This window comes from Panonychus citri, unplaced genomic scaffold (genome assembly GCF_014898815.1).
Source record: "Panonychus citri isolate SS breed McGregor unplaced genomic scaffold, ASM1489881v1 Contig00095, whole genome shotgun sequence".
Taxonomy (NCBI): Eukaryota; Metazoa; Arthropoda; class Arachnida; order Trombidiformes; family Tetranychidae; genus Panonychus; species Panonychus citri.
In genome coordinates this window covers 1,459,142-1,475,871 of record NW_026515500.1, presented here as the reverse complement: position 1 = coordinate 1,475,871, position 16,730 = coordinate 1,459,142, and the positions used below count along the sequence as shown (strand labels likewise).

At 31.2% G+C, this 16,730-nt stretch overlaps 4 protein-coding genes and 1 long non-coding RNA gene across 8 annotated transcripts; 2 read left to right on the top strand and 3 right to left on the bottom strand.

Annotated features, from left to right (window-relative positions):
* Positions 1-58: 58 nt before the first annotated feature.
* On the bottom strand, positions 59-3,302 carry LOC128388050 (uncharacterized protein DDB_G0290685-like). Its single transcript, XM_053347398.1, is given in 5 exon segments — positions 59-522; positions 525-760; positions 792-1,808; positions 2,427-2,621; positions 2,699-3,302. Coding segments are annotated over 5 exon segments (2,043 nt in total). The 5' UTR covers positions 3,006-3,302; the 3' UTR covers positions 59-234.
* Positions 3,303-3,452: 150 nt separating this feature from the next.
* Positions 3,453-6,260, bottom strand: LOC128388043 (uncharacterized). 4 transcript variants are annotated; one of them, XM_053347392.1, is made up of 5 exons: positions 6,120-6,260; positions 5,155-5,536; positions 4,654-5,071; positions 4,210-4,584; positions 3,453-4,122 (listed from the first exon to the last, which is right to left on the bottom strand). In XM_053347392.1, exons 2-4 carry the CDS (start codon positions 5,188-5,190, stop codon positions 4,301-4,303), a joined length of 738 nt encoding a protein of 245 aa, XP_053203367.1. In that variant the 5' UTR covers positions 5,191-5,536; positions 6,120-6,260; the 3' UTR covers positions 3,453-4,122; positions 4,210-4,300. The 4 variants fall into 4 exon arrangements, with proteins under 4 accessions (XP_053203367.1, XP_053203364.1, XP_053203366.1 ...); XM_053347389.1 differs by having other exon boundaries at positions 4,210-5,071; XM_053347391.1 differs by having other exon boundaries at positions 4,210-5,071; positions 5,155-5,234; positions 6,120-6,244.
* Positions 6,261-6,275: 15 nt separating this feature from the next.
* Positions 6,276-8,239, top strand: LOC128388033 (perivitellin-2 67 kDa subunit-like). Its single transcript, XM_053347379.1, has 2 exons — positions 6,276-6,740; positions 7,182-8,239. Exons 1-2 carry the CDS (start codon positions 6,432-6,434, stop codon positions 8,178-8,180), a joined length of 1,308 nt encoding a protein of 435 aa, XP_053203354.1. The 5' UTR covers positions 6,276-6,431; the 3' UTR covers positions 8,181-8,239.
* Positions 8,240-8,556: 317 nt separating this feature from the next.
* LOC128388045 (uncharacterized) lies at positions 8,557-9,445 on the bottom strand. Its single transcript, XM_053347394.1, has one exon. It carries the CDS (start codon positions 9,300-9,302, stop codon positions 8,733-8,735), a length of 570 nt encoding a protein of 189 aa, XP_053203369.1. The 5' UTR covers positions 9,303-9,445; the 3' UTR covers positions 8,557-8,732.
* Positions 9,446-9,581: 136 nt separating this feature from the next.
* Positions 9,582-10,841, top strand: LOC128388051 (uncharacterized). The gene is made up of 3 exons (XR_008325209.1): positions 9,582-9,786; positions 9,955-10,390; positions 10,527-10,841. It is a non-coding gene; the product is annotated as an uncharacterized LOC128388051 (long non-coding RNA).
* Positions 10,842-16,730: the final 5,889 nt, after the last annotated feature.

Sequence of the window (16,730 nt, the reverse complement as noted above, 5' to 3'; positions counted from 1 at the left end):
TTTCCATACACATACTGGTGCCTTCTATTGGCGGATTAAGGAAAAAGACGATTTCAAATTGTTTTTTAATCAATTGATTAAATTTTCTTTAATCATTGAAGAATAAAGAATCACATTTATCGTGATGTTAGAAAATTACAATACAAAATGATACAAATATGAAATTGTGATTACAATTATAATCATTTACATGTTGATGGTTTAAGTTGTTGTTGTTTTTTTTTCATTGATTAATTAATCGTTGTTGTCGTAGTTAATTACACTTTGATTGTCTTCTTGATTGATTGACTGTTTAAAATAATTTTTGTTGTCACTTGAAGGGTTAAAATTGTTATTGTAAGGGTGATATTGATTTGATTGGAAGTCTATTGTTTGCTGTTGATTTGAATTCGCTCTGTGAACACCATAATCACCTAGATCGTTATTGTATCGACCTGGTCGGTTAAATAATCTTGGCCTGAACCGTTCAAATCGATTAGAGAATCGGTTTCTCAAATAAGGTGGTGGTGGTGGTGGGGTGGAATCCTCTCATCTCTGTCATCTTCTTCATCTTCACCTTCATTTGATCCTCTACGATGGGAAGGGATGAAACGATTTCTATTGAAAAGAGGATTATCTCTTAATCGATTAGGAGTTTCGTCCTCATCTTGATTGACTTTTGGTCTTTCATATTCGTAATCTTGAATTCCGGTTCCAAAGTCACCACGATTAGAAAAGCCACCGCCATTATTACCACCGTATCGATTTTCATTTGGATTCTCTCTGGCCAGATAGTGGATTAAAGGGACGGCCCATTAAACCTGGATTTCGGTTTCGCTCAACTATCGCTCTGTTGATCGCCAATAAATTGGCTTGATTGTTTATCGGTTGACCATATCCAGCATCAGGTGTGTATGGGTTTACTGGAGGAGCTGCTGCTGGTTGGTCAGTTTCTCCTTCTCCGCCATTTTCGCCTTCACCCTCGCCAGTATTTTCCTCACCAGTACCATCACCTTCACCGCCTTCACTTTGATCGCCTGCGGCGGCTTCTTCTTCACTCTTTTGTTTTTCTGCTTCTTTCTTTTGCTGCTCTTCAATGGACTTTTGAATATCATTTAAATCTTGTTGACTCAATATTCCGGGTGGAAATAAATCACCGGGAAAATTTCCACCTTGAAAATTTTGAAATTGCGCTAAATCAGGATCATTAGATGGATCTTGTTCCCCACCTTGACCAGCCGAACCATCGGCGTCAGTCGCTTCATCAGAATTTGCAGATTCTTCAGCATCACCTTCACCACCATTCGTCGAGTCAGAATCATCAAACTGAGTTTTCTCACCGCCATCACCAGCACCTTCATCTCTTGCACTATCAACACCACCATCACCTCCAACTTCCCCCTCGCTTCCAGTTACACCTTCGCCTTCACCTTCACCTTCACCTTCATCATTAGCAACACTTTCATCACTTGGCTCTTCACCAGATTCACCTTCCTCATTTGGTGTCACTTGTTCATTATTCCCACCATCACCTTCACCATTATCACTAACATTTTCCTCTCCGCTATCATTTTCCGTCCCTTGATTAGCATCCTCACCCTGTTGACCCAATTCTGGTGATTCAGCTTCATCTGATTGATCATTGTAACCATCAGAGGGATTATCACTTAATCCAAATCCTTGATTAACTGTCTTATCACCAACATTTCCCTGTGATTGTTGATTTGGGTTGAGGCCATAATTGTTATTAGCAATTGGATAACGATTAGCAGGTTGATTAGGTCCTGATTGTTGTTTTTGTTGATTTTGAGGTGTTCTTGTGAGAAACCCTGAAATACAATTAAGAAACAAAAAAAGATACAAATTAAATTAATCATTTAAACAATTTAAAGATCAATTATCTTAATTAATACTTTGTTTACCAATTTAAATGTAACAATTTAAACCAAACCAAAAAAAAAGATTAACATCAGTTTGAATAGATGATTAAGTCCATTGATCAACTTCCGTTTTAAAAAGTAAATTGAATAAATTGTTACAATTAACCTTAAACTTAATTTTCTCATTGATTTCCAAGGATTTTGTCAAAGCAACAAAAAATTAATCTAATCAAATGATCAAACTAATTGTAATGTAAATTGCATTTCTAAATTGACATCTAATCTAATAATTGACTGGATTAAAAATTAGCAATAAAAAAAACTTCAACTGATTAATTATTAGCTAGAAATTATTAGTAAGACCTAAACTACAATTTACTAATCATATTATAATTTTAAAAAAAAGTTAACTTAATTGGGACTGAAAAAAATTTCTCCATGAAAATTAGAATCAAAATTAATCATGAAAACATAATTTGATTAAATTTGGAACATGAAAAAAGAGTAATTTTTGTTTACAATTTAATCAAATTTGATTGTTACTTAATTGTCAAGTTAATTGCTTACCATTCTGATCAGAATTCGGGATAATGCCATCTAGAAAATCATAAGGACTATTTAATTGTGATCCTTGTTGATTAGCTTGATTACCATAATTAGATTGTCGTGGATTAGGTAAACCTTGTTGTCGATTGTAATTATCACCCTGAGGTCCGTAATTGTAATTACCTTGATATTGAGGTGGAAACCTATTGGGTGGACCTAAGAAAGATAACATCAAATCACCCCAGAAATGAATTAATTTCACAATTAAAATTACAATCACAATTAACTCTTACCTCTTCCTTGGGTGAATTGATTTTGTCTCTGTTCTTGACCATTCAGAATGTCTTTGCCCTCCAATTGACCATCACTGGTTTTGTTCCCAACGAGTTGACCAATTGTTTCCTTGTTCTCAGTTGATTTTGTTGATAATAATTCATAAGCAATTGATGAATTAGTCTTAATTGTTGACGATAATGGTGAAGACATGGATGAATTTAATCCGTTGGTCGTTGATTCAATTGTCACATTTTGAACATTATTACAATTTGATAAACACAAATAAGTCGATAAATAAATTAACCAGAACAATTTGGAATCCATTGGTAATCAACAAGATTAATCTTCTAAATGAAGATTTATATTGTTAGATCAACAAGTTGGCGAAAAAATTTAAACACAATTAACAACAATTTGAAAGTCAACACGAAATAACAATGAAATTGGAAACACAATCAAAAAAATAATAGAAATTGTCAAGAAAACTTAACCAACCAATGGATGAAACCTTTTTAAACAAACTGAATTAATAGATTGATTGTTTTAACTGTTTCTTTTTCGTAATTATCTCAATTATTGCTCTCTCTCTCTCTCTCTCTCTCCCTTGACCATTTATGTAGACATAATTAACGTGAATACTGTTAACAATCACTAGTGAAATCAGTAAATTAATCAGATAAATTTGGTTAATAGATTGTTGGTTGAGTTAAAATCATTACATTGGAAATGCCAAGTATATGAATTAGTGAAAAATGTTGATAATCGTGAGTGTAAGTGAGAGAGAAAGTGAGAAAATATATTAAGTGAAGGTTAACTCAGGTAAATGTAGATATTGTTAAGGTTGATGAATGAATTACTCAAGCAAATCCAGGTAGAGAGTGAGTGAGTAAGTGAGTGAGGGAGAGATTAATGAAAAAAGTAAGAAAACAATACAAATTAAAAGGGTAAGGGAATTGGTTATAGTTTCTGATATTAGAAGTAGGAAGAGCCTAAGGAAGTTAATTCATTGGGTTTGAAATGATTTTTTTTGTAATTGATCATCATGACAATAATAGGGAATTTGTAGTTAATCGAGAAACGCGATTCTGGATAATAGCGACCCTCGAAAGTGAATTAAAAACAATTTAAAGGCGAGTAGAAAGTGATTGTGTTTACACCAAGCATAAAGAATCTTCCACATTCAATATTGGCAAAGTTTTTTTTTCTCTTGACAATTAGTTGATTGTTTTCGTCCATTGATTCCTTTGATTTCATTGTAAATGCAAAATTTAAAATCATTAACCAAATCCAAGGAATTAAACACAATTTTCTTCAACTTATAATTGATTTGCTTGATTGTTGGACTTTCGTTTTTTATTAACTTTATTTAGTCTCTCCGCCCAAATATAACTGCTAACGAAAAGGCCGAACCATGTGATCCATAGGTACATTTATGATTAAACTGCGGAGAGAAAACAATAAGATAATTAAGATTCAGAAATTTATTTGATTAGGTTATTCAAACGGTACTAATGAAGATTTTGATTACCTTTTGCACTTAAGGCATAATTAACTGTCGATAAATTCATGGGCAATTTAGCTCGACAATTTAACACGACAATTTAGGAAATTTTGTCGATTCAATCATTAGCGACCTTTGTCTTTTTCCCTAAATTGTTAGATTTAACCATTTTTTCGGGTCTTTTGTTTGATTTAGGCTCTCGTTTCTTTTCGTCTCTAACACTCACATAATGCGAATCTCTAATATAAAATCTCCACAGTTGATTTCGTGATTCAGCATCGGTGTTGATTCCAATTCTTTTACTAAAGGTAATCTCTTCATCTGGATAATCTTTATAGCCAACAAGCCAAATAATATTACTTAAAATCAAATTCTCTTTGTTGATTGTCTCTTTATCGATATCTAAAGCAATACACAATTTACCGGGTCCATTAGCGATTTGAGTGTCTCTCAATGATGAAGGGATAGAACCTGAATGAGATGATGATGATGAACATGTTGGTTTGGACTTTTTCCTGAATGACAATCGATTAGTTGATTGCTCTTTTAATCCAGATACCGGTTTGAGAGCTCGAATCAAAACAGCAGCACCTTCACCACAAGAAGATATATTGAAGCAATGATACATCCCGTATGTGAAATACACATAAGCACTTCCTGGGTCCATAAACATCGGCTCATTTCTTGGTGTTTTTTTACCCTTGTAGGAATGAGAAGCTTGATCATCACCACCGGGATAACATTCAGTTTCAACGATCATTCCAGCCAGTATTGAACCATTTAATCTACTTCGACGACAGATCACTTTACCCAACAAGCGCTTAGCTAATTCAAAACAAGAATTAGAATTAAAAAATTCAACACCAAGGCGATTCTCACTCTGATCAGTCTAAGAAAAAAAAATAAAAGAGCTCGTTAAATTATTTGGAAATGTAAAGAAGTTGAATTAATCATCATAATACATGTACTTACAAGAAAGTGTTGAGCAAGTAAATCATGATTATCCATTATCAGAAGAGATGACAGTTATAAAGCAATCTAAAAGCAATTAGCTGTTAAATAACAACAGTTAATCATTATCTTTCCAATAGACTAACATATGATTTGTATGAGGGTTAAAGTGAAAATTGAAACTTGTAAAATTAACTCTCATTCTGAAAACAAAACTACTAAATAGTTGACCAACTAATTAATAATAACGGAATTTGTTTCTACAATAATAGACATAGAAACTAAATCAATTATTCATCACAAGAATCAGAAATTTCGAGTTGACATTAATTCTCGTTCTTGATGATTAAGTCCAAATGAGATTTGAGTAGACATAATAATAAGCTGAATATCAGGAATTAATCTGTAAATGAGACAAAGAAAAACAAAATATAATAATTGACCGACAATTAAATCATTAAACTGTATTAATTTTTCCTCATAATGAATTTACATTCGAGACAAATACTAAAAGTAGGACAATATAATATACTTATTATATTTATATAAATCAAAAGACGATGATGATGAAAACTCAGCATCACCATGAGAAGAAGGGGGAAAAGCATTGAGAAGATTAATAAAAGATACAAATATATATAAAAAAGGGGATAATAATGAAGATGGAAATTCAAAAATAAATTGAATTAGAATAACATTTCCGGATAAACCAGAGTAAACATGAAAGGTGAAAGATCAGTTTCTCAAATTAAGGTTTCACTTTCTACTTGTTTTCCCTAAACCTGTTCATCTTCATACAATTAACCTCTCAGTTGCCTTTCACTTGTATCACTTATTAACGTTTAATCACATCAAATCAAATCATCATCAAATCATCATCAACAACATAATCATCATCATCATCATCAAATCAACTTAATCAACAATTTAGAAGGAAAAAAAAGCTAAACGGTAAAAAGGCTCGGAGCAAATGGGTTGATACTTACACACTTTGGGTTGTGTCCATTGACATAAAGATTGACGATGATTATTACATGATGATTAACATGATTACTGAGTAGAAATTAACTGATTCAGTTGATTGGTGAAAAATTGGTTAAACGAATTAAAATCTATAATCATTTAGATTTTAAGTTCACTTGTTATTGTCTATCAATTGGAGGGAAAATATTCTAATTTCTCTTTTTTTTTGTTCTATTCTAAATTTTTTGTTCTCTTCTTCTCTTTTTCCATTTGGTTAACCTTTTTGTCTGTTATGTGTTCATTTGTTTAATTAATTTTCTTTATCAACAATTAGAATGAAATTAATTGTTTTCGTTATTATTTTGAATAATTTAATTGTGTCCACGTTAACTGCTACTTCTAATTCATCTTCTAAAAGTAATCGGTCAAAAGATAATGTTAATTATTTTGATGGATCTTTACTTAAGGAAAATCAATTCCATTTTGCTTCAGCAAAAGAGGATTTATGTGGATTAATTGTTCCTGGATTACAAATGATGACCCGTGGAATTGATTTAACTAAACTTGATCTTCTACATGATTATACTTCGGACAACAATGATGGTTTTGTTAAGTGTTCCTTCATTGAATTAACCTGTAAAAAGGTAAGAGATTTTAATTTTTTTTCTAATTTCTTTGCCTTTTGGTTTTCTTATAGAAAAAAATTCTATTGTTTTTTATTGTGTTGACCGTTTAATTTTTCTTGTTAATTGATGTTGGCTAATTGGTGATTGGCTTGATGCCATTTACTTATTGATCTTTGAATCAGTAATCAATTAAATTGTCATTAACTTCTAGTTAATTGTTGTTTTAAGAAAATTCAATTTTCTTAGTTCAATTATCCATGTTCACGTGTTGATTTGATGGCTAAAAATAGGCCAATTAAGCCTTAATTTTCTAATCCTAGTAGATAATTAAGGCTTATTGTTATTTCATTTTGTCTCGCCAATGATGGTTAACAACAGCAATTAATCAAATTATCTGAAAAAAGTGAAAACAATTTGATTAATGGAATATTTTTCTTCACTTACTCTTTTCCAATTTAGAAACGAAAATTTTTTCTATCAGGATCTGCTTATGATGTTCCTGATCAAGTTTTGAGTATTGACTTACTTCCCCGTGAAACAATTAAGACCCATTTCTCAATCATAACCAGCCTTGAGGAGATCAAAAGTGAATTCAGGTTAACTTCAGGAATAGAAGGACCTTTGGATCGAGGAGCTTTCTCTCAATCGGCTTCTTATCAAAAGTACCAATCGATTCTATTAAACTCTTCCAAAACCATTGCGAGTTTACAGTTAATAACACCAACAACTCGTATTAATTTAGCACCAAGGACATCTCTTCGTAAATCCTTATCTGAATTTATGGAAGATTTCATGGCAGAAGAGTTACCAGAAAGATATGAAGAAGCACCGGAAAAATATCAAGAATTCATTGAAAATTATGGCACTCACTATTTCCGTTCTGCGCTTTTTGGTGGTGTCTTCAAGTATTTCACCCAGATTGACACACCAACCGACACATCAACATCTAAATCAATGACGGATTCGGAATTAACTTCATCAATCAACAATTATTTCATGTCTTTATTAAGTCGCAAAGGTGTGGTCAGTAAAGTTTTCGAGAAAAAGGAAAACAAAGCATTTAGAGAGAAATTATCAACTAACCAATCTTATTACGGTGGTGATGCTTTTCTCCTCGAAGTAGATCGATACGAAAATTGGTTACCTACCGTTCCCCGAAATCCATGGCTAGTTAATGGACAATTTGGCTCAATAACCGAATTGATTAGAAATGAAACAATTCGCATCGAATTAACTAAAGCAATTGATATTCACATGGGATTAGCTTACATTCGCGAACTATTAAGATTAGCTGACCACCAAATAAACAAATTCCCGAGTAAATTGAACAAAATTAACCCGGTATTGGACAAAGTTAAACAAATGATCAAATTCCAATTTCCATCATTGGAACAAATTAAAACAATGATAAGAGAATTAGAATCGATTAAAGTTTTAACAAAACTTTTCCATCTCTAATATGTAATTTATATTCATAAATTTAATAAAATAATGTATTCGATACATTTAACTGACAAGTTTTTTCCAATAAACTCAGTTCGGTGCATAAAAGAAAAATTAACCAGAAATTCATTAAAATTAATGAATTCTTTCAATTGATCTCGGCTGATTGGTGTTTTTACCTTGGGCTGAATGAGAAGCTTGATCATCACCACCGAGATGACGAACCATTTGATCTACTTTGACGACAGTTCACTTAAGGTGATCCAAAGTGTAGATGATGAGGATGGAGAGATAGAGAGGAAGAAGATAATTTAGTGAGAGATGAATGAAAAAAGGCCAACAAGACCAATGGTGATCAGTGATTATCGCGAATAGAAAAAGATAATAAATGTAGACAGAATCATTTTATTCTAAATGAATACTAAAGGTGGGACAATATACTTAAATTTATATAAGTCAAAAGACGATGATGATGAAAACTCAGCATCACCATGAAAAGAAGAGGGAAAAGCACTGAGAAGAGAATAAAAAAAGGAAAAGTAATGAAGATCGAAATTCAGAAATGAATCAATAGAGGCTTTTGGATGGTTTCCTGGGAACTGGTTGGCGCCTGAACTTATCCCCACTTCTCCTGGAGACTCTGTCCTCATTTCGCGATCGGGAAAGGCTATAGTTGATACAGAAAGAGGCCACTGCGGGATCTTTGGGTCGCTCTTCTAATAATCTTCGGACCATTGGGCAATAGCTGCGGGTATGAGAAAACGGTCCAGTGGCACCACAAACTTCACAGACGTGATTAAACAAAACGGGACAAGTTAAATTGCCATGAGAGTCACGGAGACAATGAGATCGATAAAATTCAGCCGATTCTCCATTCTTTTTACAAAGGCCACAATAGTAGCCAGGTTTCTCGGAGGCCCGACGATGATTAATCAACGAGTCAATGTTAATCTTATTGACGTTATGAAGTTGGTCAATAGTATTCAAATTAACATTATTGCTAATTTTGTCATAAATAATATCACAAGTTAGACTTTTAGTAGATGAAGTGATCGGTTTAGAATTACTTGGAAAATCATAATCTACTATACTATGGAAATCAATTAATGAATGATCAGAATTAGATTCAAGTGACATTTTCAAAATTAATAAAAAGGAAAAGTAAAACTATTGGATTAATATGATTAACACAACACAAAATGAGAGATAAATCAAAATAACTCAAGAGATCAGTTTCAGACGAATGGTAAAATTAAACTAATCGTTTGATTAACTACTAATAAATAGCTCGATGAATAAACTTGATCAGAAACAATTAAATGTTGGTTAAATTAAGAAAAGAATTTGTAAGAAACTGAGTTTGCGCAGTTGGAGAAAGAAAAGGGAAAAAAACATTTTTCCCTTTCGCTGGTTAATCCATGTGGTTTGTTTTGGTTTATCCTTTTGACTTTGTTTTCATAAGATGATTGTCGCCGATTATGATTAATCTACATCATCCTGGTTAATTTTAATTAAATTGCTCTTTGATTATAACCGACAAGAGGGAGAGAGAGAGAGAGAAGTGATAATTTTCTGTTACATAAGGAAAGGGTGACCAATAATAATATTCTTTGGATAAAAGGTAAGTCAATTTCTTTTTATTTTTGTGCCGATAATTTTTTGGATAATTTAAGGATTAAGGTCAATCTTTAGAGCTTTTTAAATTCTATTGATTATCCAATTAGCAATTTCTTTCTTTGATTGTATTTTTTCTCTCTCTCTCTCTCTTATATATTCTCTCTTTCTCTAGTTTTTCTTCTAGAATCTTCCTGTTCCTTTTTCCTGGATTGATGATCCTTGGATTATGTTTAAACGGATTGGAAATTTGTATGTTTGGCTTACTAAACCTTTAATTTCCCGATACGGTTTCTATTCATTGACGCCACTTTTTATTGGAATTGGTGCTACTTTTGAATATTTGTGTATTCACATGAAAATCAATGGTATTTCATATTATTCAGTAGAAAAGGAACGATTTTTCAAGCAAGAATATCTTAAATATTTGATTATCCATGATCCGGACTATATTAAGGATGCAAAAATTTCGGGGAAAATATGAAAAGCCTAAACTTTCAGATATTTTGGAACCGCAGCCGCTCAAGGTCAGAATCTACAGAGGAATCATAGGACTAGTAACAGCTATCTTCGTGGTTTATCAATACGTACAATTAGAATACGAAAAAGTGGTAAGTTGATAGAGAAGAAACTCAAAACTCTCTTTCATAATTCATTAATCATCAGAATCCTCAATCGAATCTGCTGTTTGTAATTTTCTTTTCCAATCTCATATTCTCATATTCCTTTTTCTATTCTTTTCAACAGTCGGTAGATGAACTTTTCAAAGCGGGAATGCACAGATATCACGAAGGTGTCTACGCTCGTGATGAATATTTGGCCCAGTTAATCAAGGACACATCCGAAGACCGATCCAAAGATAAACAAGAAACAAAACAATAGTCAACTTGGAAAGAATCAAGTTTTACAAACATAACTCTACGTGTTTATTGATAATAATACTTAATTGTTGTTTATTATTATTATTAACATGCTTTCTTTGTGAAATCGTTTACAATTATGATAAAAGGTTATAATTAAATTGTAATTAGTGGACAATAAATATGATAATCAATCAATCAATCAATCCTTGTGTTTGTGTGTGAGTGAGTCCTTAAAGGTTAAAACGGTTGCCACTAATTTGTTGATTGTTAAGTTTTTTTTTTGATTCTTTTTTCCCTGTCAAATGTAAATAATCTTAAAGATGATTGTGAATTGAATTAAATCAAGCAGCCAAATCAGCAGCATTTGGAACCTCGTCGATTGCGGTTCGTTTAATCAGGTAACTTGGTGAGTTTGTCCCTCGATAATCAAACAAACTTCCTGGATTCCGTTTCCCGCCCAACGAATCAACTTCCGGGCTTGAATTTGATGCTTCCAAAAACTAGAAAATCAATTGTAAACAATTAGTTAATTTACTACTACTAATAATGGTTAATATTGAAGAAGAAAAGATTTTCTAATTGTCAAGTTAATCATTGAATCTCTAAGGTGAATATCAATTAGGATTATTGTCTTTCCTTATTTCTTAATTACACAGATCACAATTAAATTGATCCTATTAGATTTTTAATTGTATCTCGATCAAAGTTTTCACAATTTGATATTATTTAAGTTAAATCCTTAAACCTCTCGAGTGGATTATTCAATGTTACTCTAATAAATTAGCAATTCTTTTAATCCTGTTTACAATTTATTTAATCTGATTATCATTCAAATGATTAGTTAATGTCTATTAGTCGACTCTTAATTAAATTGCTATAAGGAAACAATATTAACCATATTAATTATTCTGTTATAAATGAACAGAGATCATGACAAATTTGACATTAAGATTAACTTTCGCAATTTAGATTAATTAATCAATATAATAGAGAAGTAAATTAATGATTATCAAGTAAATTAACCAAAGAATCCATTATATGTACAAATAGAAAAACAATTTGAACATTTGACATCAACTCGAACCTTGATTGTAGTTTAATTCACCTTAATTTCTGAAGAAAAAAAAAATTAAAAGCTAAATGACTAAACTGACGATAAATCTGATTTACCATGAAGAATTCAATGAAATAATCTAATAAGTAAGTTGATTAATTTTAGGTCAATGTCATGTATGAACGTATGGTCAAGTTGTCAAGAGAAGAAAAAAAAAAGTTCGAAAAGAAAATGAACTGACCATTCTGAGAAGCTCCTTAATCTGCTCTTTCCTGGAATCATCATTCCTGGTTGGCAGATATCTGGCCGAAACAATGGTGGACACGATGACCAGAACAACCATTGTTAATAAAATGTGATGATATAATTTAGATCCAAAGTTGACCATTGTTATTGTTGTGTTATCCTGAGATGATAATGATAATAAACAGAGATGGAAACGTTGTTATCCTTTTTTAGAATTGAATATGATTAAATTTGATTCACTTCTCGACGAAACCAAATTGAATCAATTTCTATCACAATCAGTCACATAAACACACACACGGAACGTTATTGTTGTTGAATTATTATCATGATGAAAGATTCACCAGAATTATATAAGATGAGGGTCACAAAAGGTGATCCAAAGTGTAGATGATGAGGATGAGGATGGAGAGAGAGAGAGAGAAAGAAGATAAGTTAGTGAGAGATGAATGAAAAAAAGGTCAACAACAAAGAGAGAGAATTGTAAATATGATAATGTCAATTCCATTAGTGGAATGTTACTAAATTCAATTGATTTCGGATCAAATTGGAATCATTGATTGTTCAGTTGATTAAATGATCGCCAAAGATTTTCACACTTTGGTTATCGTTGGTTGGAAGAAACGAAAAAATCTAATCAGTGAAAGAGACCAATTGTCATCAGTGATTATCGTAAATAGAAAAAGATTCAACTGTTATTCGTTTGGATAGAAAATGAAAGAAAATCTAATTGATTTGATATTCGAGAATTAAAATAACAACACCAATCAATCAACAAATCGAATTGGCGAAAAAACCGGAAGAGAAAATTAACTGGACACAATTAAGCGCAATCGATTGATCATAACTTAATTTCTCTTCTTTTTTTTAATCAGTTAAATTGTTTCCTTCGATTGTGATAATCATCATGTTCTCATTCAGAATTTACGATTCTATTAATTCGTAAGGTAAAAGATACAAAGAATTGAAATTTTGTATATTCAGAGAAAAAGAAAAACTCTCCTTGTTCTGAATTCATTTTTCTCTTTCTTTTTCAGGGAGAATTCAATGTTATCATGTTTCCCTCTCTCCATCTCCATGAGATGATAAAATCAGTTGAGAAAAATACTCTTCTTTTGTAAGAATTTTAATAGAAAATAATAAACATCTATTTTAGATAATCTAATATGTGTTTCTCAATTTAAATCACGTCCATGAAGTGAGAGAGAATGGAAATGCTATCGGATTAACACTTTTTACTATTCAGAACTTTTTTTAGAAATTAGATTGTTAAGACTTTTACTGTTCTCTTTCTACAAATCAAATTAAATGGTGTAAATTTGTGTTCTCTTTTTATTGTTGTTAAAGCCACAGAATTTCATGGAATAGTTTTCAACAGAATTCAAGGTCCAGGGAGAAAAAGTGGAAAACCAAAAGGCCTAAAAAAGGATAAAAAGAATAAGTTTTTTTATCATGGATTCAATTTCAATGGGTAAGTAATAGAGAGAAAGAGAGAGAATTGTAAATTCTAACAAAGGGAGATCATAAACCTTTTCTTTTTTTAAATTGTCTTTTATTCCGTAGACTGGAATCATCGGTGTTTATGTGGTGAATTTTGTTTTCTTTTCGCTTTATCAGAATTCAAGCTTATCATCGATCACGATTCTTGCAATTTAAAGTTTTCCTTTTCTCCTACAGGAAGCAAGAGATAAACTTGAAAGAGTCCAACATGATACTTGATGTAAACACTCAGAGGAAAAGGAAATATGATCAATGAATTTCTTTATCCTCTCGTCTCACAATCAGATTAATCTTATCATCTTTTTGTTGTTACTTCTATTTACGATCTTGTCACCAATTGATACACTTTTTTTTTAAAGTTCAATTTGTTCATGGTCATAATTCATCGACCTACAAGAAGATTAAGAGAGAAAAAAGTTACTGGTCAACTTATCGAAATAGCCAACGAAAAAAACATCTACTGGACATCAACAGTTTTCTCTGATAACCTAAGTTTCATCTTCATCTTTCATAGATGTAAATGAATATTATCCTTCCTCTCTCTCTCTCACTTCGTTGGTTCTCATGATAAATTATCATCTCTTCATGAGATTCAATGAATTCATCTCAAGAAAAAAAGGAAGTTCAAGATTCAACTTGTTTTCTTTCGTCACACGAAGCCATTAGGCCTCTTTTTTAATCTCCAAAGTAATTTAATCTCATGGAGAAATGATTAGTCTTCACCTTTTACAGGTTGACATTTTAATCTTAGGTAAATTCTCTTGAATAATAAGAATAGATTAATCCATTATTCTGGTGACGATTCCACCAATTTTGTATTCTTTTCTTTGTCTTTTTCTTTATTTTCTTTCATCTTTCACACCATAAGAGTGACAGATCAATGAAAAAGTCGACAAAACATCTTCACCATCATGATTCCAGATTAAGTTTTTCATTATCATCTGATCAATAGAAATAAGTTTATACTATGTTCCTGATCATCATGATTGTTCATAAAATGACCAAGGTCAAGGTGAAAATAAGAGATTATTCATTTTCAAATTTCCAATTTATTTGATTGTTGATGGATATTCAGACAATCTCTTCAAACAATTGGTCTAACTCATAAATATCATGGTCAACAACAGGACACTCAATTGCTCGCCAACATTATCATCATTATCGTGACTATTATTGTTATTACTCGGACTCTCTCTCTCTCTCTCTCTCTCTCTCTCTCTCTCTCTCTGTTGATTTTTACTTGGAAAACTACATAACCATCAATTTAATCAACTTATGAGGTTTCAACTGTTTTTATGTATTTTATTCATTTCTTTTCCGGCTTTTGGCTTATCCCTTTTACTGAGTTTCCATGAAAAAAATAAACACAAAGAGAAACAACATTTTTAATATTGGTCAGCTAACATCCAGAACTGGACAGAGAAAAACTCATGGAAACAATAATTTACGTCGACTACTGGAAACATCATTAGTAATTGATTAAATTGGTTGGTCATTTGTTATCCTTTACCATTTAATTTGGACAACAATCAAAATCACAATTATAATAATAATAATTTTTTTTATTAGTCTCAATCTTAATAATATTTTTCTCTTCTTTTCGTAATCATAAAAACTAAAACTAAATTGTTCAAATTTGATTTTCAAATTGAAATGATAGAAAGCAGCGATTACAATTAAATCCTCTCATGAAGTTTAATTGGATATCGAGGATAAAACTTCAACAGTAAATGGTTAATTGTGATTAGATTAGTTGTCATACTGATTGGAAAATCTTATTATTTGTTTAATGATTAAGTTGAGTTCTGATCATTCACTCTTACCAGTAATTCATTGATTGAAGAATAATTTATTAATTATTCAAAATCAGCGATTCTTTTGTTGCAATCAACTTGAATGTTGATGATTCTGATGATCAGATTACCATTGGAAAGGTGAGACGTTGGGATTGTTGTTGTTTAATCTGGAGAATGACTAATCCCGGAAATAAGATTCATGAGTGACACTGATTTATATTAATAAGTGTCTTAATTTACCTTATTGATTGACTTTGATTCAATTCCAATGGGACAAAGGAAAGGTAAAAATGGTCAAGGTAATGATGGTATTAATATAAATAAAGCTTGACCACTGTCTCATCTGTCCACTATGATAGTTACTCTATAATATAATGAATGATTGACCATCAAAGTTAATCTGCTAATCCATGTAGATAATATGAATTGATCAAGTTAATTGTTGACATTTTGTTGAAACTAAAAATTATTCATTATTATTATTATTAGTCTGAGAATTGATTTTCTCATTCACTGAACATGAATTTCATTCAGGAATCCAGAGGAAAAATAAACATCACCATGTAATCAGAAGTAAATTACCTGAGGATATTTAATCATTTCAGGTATAAGAATTAATTGTTGAACAAATTGTTCATGATCAAGTTGTTTTCTCATGATAATCACAGGAAGAAAAAAACAAAATAAATCAATGTTTTCAATGGAAATCAAATTAACACCCTAAGTGTTTCCTATTAGCACAATTAAATTAGATTGTGTCACAGAAAAAGTAAAAACAATCAACTAAATTGTTACCAAACATCATTTTCAAACTTAAATCAAACCAATTGACCAACAGCCTGATTTAATTGTTATCAAATCAACAGTTGATAGCAAAGTAACCGTTTGATTAAATTGTAAACAATTTACAATCAATTAACTGGCTAAACTGATTCAATTTCATTTGTTTGCCCTTTCCTATTAGATTAATGATTAAATCAATTATTTTAAGGATTTCCTGTCTTTCCCTAATTAAACTAATTAATTGTGCTACTACAAAAAAAAGAGATGACAATCAATTACTAAATCTAATGTCATCTTAATTGTTACTTAAACACTTTCAATGCTTTTCAATGATTAAATTTTGTGCCTCAAGTGAAAAACTGTAACTATCAAAGTTAATTGATTGCGAGATTGACAATTAGCTAAACTAATAATAATATTGTTTTAATTGTTCAGTTTTGATCTTAATTCATGTTGATTAATATGTTTACTGTTGGGATATGATGTTAATTGTTGATAATTAGTGTTTCTTTTTGCTTTCATGACAATTAACTATTCCATTGTTATATTGTGGTTACGATTGTTTTCCCTGAACAATAATAATCATAAGAATGATGATAATCATGAAAAAGAACATTGGTTTTCTTTTATTCTATTCCATGAACTTTTCCCCCCTGTTCTCTACATGATGATGACATGTTCATGTGGCTACCCAATCAACATACAAAAT